We start from the raw sequence: 3,191 nt of genomic DNA, 5'->3' as shown, positions 1-3,191 counted from the left end.
GGTTTCTCGTCCCTACACACACAGATTCTGCGGACGGTGGTGGGGTCTAAGTACCCAAAGACCTTTTTGATGCCTGCACGTGCTGTGGGTGAGACACTGCCCCCAGAGGTGCTGGAGGACTACAAAGCACGTGAGAAGCTGAAGGCTCAACAGGCAGAGCTCAAGGTCGGGGCTGAAGCCGAGGCCCAGGCCATGGGCAAGGCAGCACCAGGTGAGAAAAACAGTGAGGGTTTGACAGTGTCTGTTTTGACTGTGGACACAGCAGGGAGTCCAGCCCATACACCCTGAACTCTCTTTCACCTTGTTCTCCAGGGAAAGCCCATGCTTTTAGCAGCTGCCTGTTCCCCAGCTGGGTAGAGGAGCTCTTGGGTGAAGGGCTGTTGCATCCTCTACCAACCCAGAGTTTAGCCAAAGCAAGCTCCTATCTGCCCACCACAGACTGGAGAAATAATCAGGATATTCCCTTGTGTGCCTTAGCCACACAGATTAGGACTGGACGAGTTCTTCAGCCAGTAGGACCAAGTCTAATATCACTGGCTCTTTTATATTTGCACCTTCCTAGCAACAAAAGAACAAGCTCATGTTGCTTTCAGCAAGTCTCCTTTCCTGGGATCTGAGGAGATGGGGAGGATGATGAGGATCAAAGGTAGGCAGGAGGCTGACTTTTCCATCTGGTTTTGCACTGCAGCATGTCAAGGGACTGTCACATTCTGCCCAGAGCCCTTGGTGAAAGCAGTCAGGGATCCTATCTCTCGGGCTGTCATGCGCCACAGGGGCATGGAGCCATCTTCAGATGAAGCACAGCAGTGCAGAGGGATTGTTGTCATCGTCCACGGGGCACCCCGGGCAGGTACGTGAGCTGCAGCCCTGCAGAGGGCTGCAGGCAGAGGGCTGCAGGCAGAGGGGGAAGCAGGAGAAACGCACCCTGGGGGACCATGCTGCTTGAGGCAAAGCCCTCACAGCTGAGCAGGAGGTGAAGATGATCCTCTTGGCTCTAGAATTCAGAGCTTGTAAGCATGCTCAAGCTGCCTCCCTCATGGCCTCCCCTGGAGGGACACTTGCTTTCCCGCTGTCCTTGTAACTTTGAAATCCTGGTCAAGATTTTTCCAGGGCCTGTAATGCCTCATGTGCAAGTGTCACCGAGCAGCCCTCCTCTCTCTCTCAGGAAAGTCAGCGGTAGCAGCGGCCCTGTGTCAGTATTACAACGCGGAATACTTGTCCATAGACGCCGTGGTGAAAAAGGCCATCACCGATGGGAGCGAAGCTGGGCTCCGTGCCCGGGAGCTTTGCACCAAGGCTGCTGAGAAGCTGGAAGACAAAGACAAAAGGCGTGCTGGTAAGGAGAAATGTTGGAGCCAGAGCCAGGGCTTGAGAAACCCACCATGACTGTGCACTTCTGCTTACTCAGAGCAGCAGTTGGACAGTCCTTGTGTCTCTTAGGGAACATGCATGAAGTGCATCTCTGGCTTTTCTAAAAAAAAAAAAAAAATAATTTTAAGGGCTCAGGGGTTCTTTTATAGCCCCCTTTGCTGCCATTCTTGGCACATTTGTTTTCTAAGGGGGGTGAAGCATGCCTGTCTCTTTCCCAAATGTTCTGTATTTCCTCAAAGCTGAATTGAGCTTGCTCCTCATGGGCAGCAGGCAGAACTGCTGCCCACTTTAACAAGGACAAAGCCCTCTGAAGTGGCTCATTAAGCACAAGAGAACTGACTGTGAGTGTAACCTCGCAAACGAGAGGAACGGAGAACCACCTTCCAGAGGAATTTCCAATGAGAGACATGCTATAGATGAGCTCTTTTCTCCAGAGATTTACCTATGCCCACTGTCAGGCTACACAGCTCGTGCATGTTGGGCTGTTCTCCATGTGAGACTGGAGACTTTCATGAAATCTATTGTGCAGTTGGCGCCCTGAGCTCTGCAGGGTGAGGCCAGACCTGGTTTGGTACGAGGAGAAGTTTTGCATTGCTCAGTTTTGAACCTGGCTGGATTGGGAGCAGGCGGAAGGAAGAAGAATCTGGGTCCCAGCTGGGGTTTTCCCACAAGGAGGATTTAGCTTCAGTGGAGATGGGTGATGCAAGTGGGGCAGGACTGCAGGTCTCCACATGAGAATGCAGGATGGGTGCAGTGTACGGGAACAACGTTCCTGGAGGACGAATCTTTGGCTCGATCCATAGGGGAGCTGCTGTGTGAGCCATGTCATCTGCATGCACAGTTGTTAGGAGGGACATAGGGCTGGCATTAAAATCAAGTATGGGACGGTGTGCTTTACCACGCTGGTAAGAGAAGCAGGGAAGGAGCTGTTTCTGGGAAAAAGTGCTGCCAGTGCCCAGCAAACTAGGGAGAAAGTGCCCTGTTCCTTCCAGGGCCCAAGGTTGTGCCCATTGCGGTGAAAGGTGCCTACTTGCTTTTCACAGCCCCCCTGAACCATCTGTTCCCTGTGCAGGTAAAAAGTCTAAGCTCGCTGTTCAGACCAAGAAAAAACAAGAGGAAAAAATAAAGGGGAACACCAAAGGCGAGAACCCTTCAGCACAAAAGAAGAAGAAGGAAGCCAGCACACCCAAGAAAAAGGACCCCAAGGTAAACATGATCTGCACTGGTTGATGCCTGGGACCTTTGCGCTGTCTTTGAGATGGGCAGGGGCTGCTTACAGAGGAGGCTCTGTGCCAGCTAGACTCTGGTATGTGGGTCCATAGTGCCAAGCCCAGCTGGCAGACTGGGCATGACTTGGGCTGGGAATGTGCTCTGGCAGACAAACTCCACTGGTTCTCAGTGGCTTGTTATCAAAGTGCAGTCCTGGCTAGTGTGGCTGCAGGGAGCAAAGCGCTGGGAGGCGGCACCGGGGGCTTGCAAGCTTGGGTCTCTGCTGGCCAAGGGATGGGCCCTCCAGGACCATCCCCTGGAGCCCCCGGCCTGCCCCGCAGGGTTGTTCTGGTCTCCACTGGTGCAGAACCCCAGCTCCAAGCCCAGCAGTGGGAGCTGTTCAGAGTGTTCGACTGGGGTTCATTTTCCTTACAATGGTCCACACTCCAGGTCACGGTTTCCACTGCTCCTGCGCCGCAGCCTCTGAACATCAGCAGCAGCAGCGGGGAAGAGCTGAACTGCCTGAGCTGTGTGCTGCCCGAGGACCTGCTGGTGGACATCCTCTCTGAGAGGCTGAAGGTATGTGGGGTAGGGGAAAAGGAGACATTCCT

General features: G+C 53.7%; 1 protein-coding gene across 1 annotated transcript in view; it reads left to right on the top strand.

Annotated features, from left to right (window-relative positions):
- LOC103620336 (hydrocephalus-inducing protein-like) overlaps window positions 1-3,191 on the top strand; it is a 39,200-nt gene that overhangs the window by 13,535 nt on the left and 22,474 nt on the right. Inside the window, exons 15-19 of the mRNA XM_017740835.1 lie at window positions 25-211; window positions 689-850; window positions 1,166-1,336; window positions 2,444-2,577; window positions 3,031-3,159. Of these exons, the coding sequence (XP_017596324.1) occupies window positions 25-211; window positions 689-850; window positions 1,166-1,336; window positions 2,444-2,577; window positions 3,031-3,159 (783 nt within the window). The remainder of the gene's footprint in view (window positions 1-24; window positions 212-688; window positions 851-1,165; window positions 1,337-2,443; window positions 2,578-3,030; window positions 3,160-3,191) is intronic.

Source organism: Corvus brachyrhynchos, unplaced genomic scaffold (genome assembly GCF_000691975.1).
Source record: "Corvus brachyrhynchos isolate BGI_N302 unplaced genomic scaffold, ASM69197v1 scaffold26, whole genome shotgun sequence".
NCBI lineage: Eukaryota > Metazoa > Chordata > Aves > Passeriformes > Corvidae > Corvus > Corvus brachyrhynchos.
Note: the sequence above shows the minus strand (reverse complement) of the source record. Positions and strands in the feature narration are given on the sequence as shown.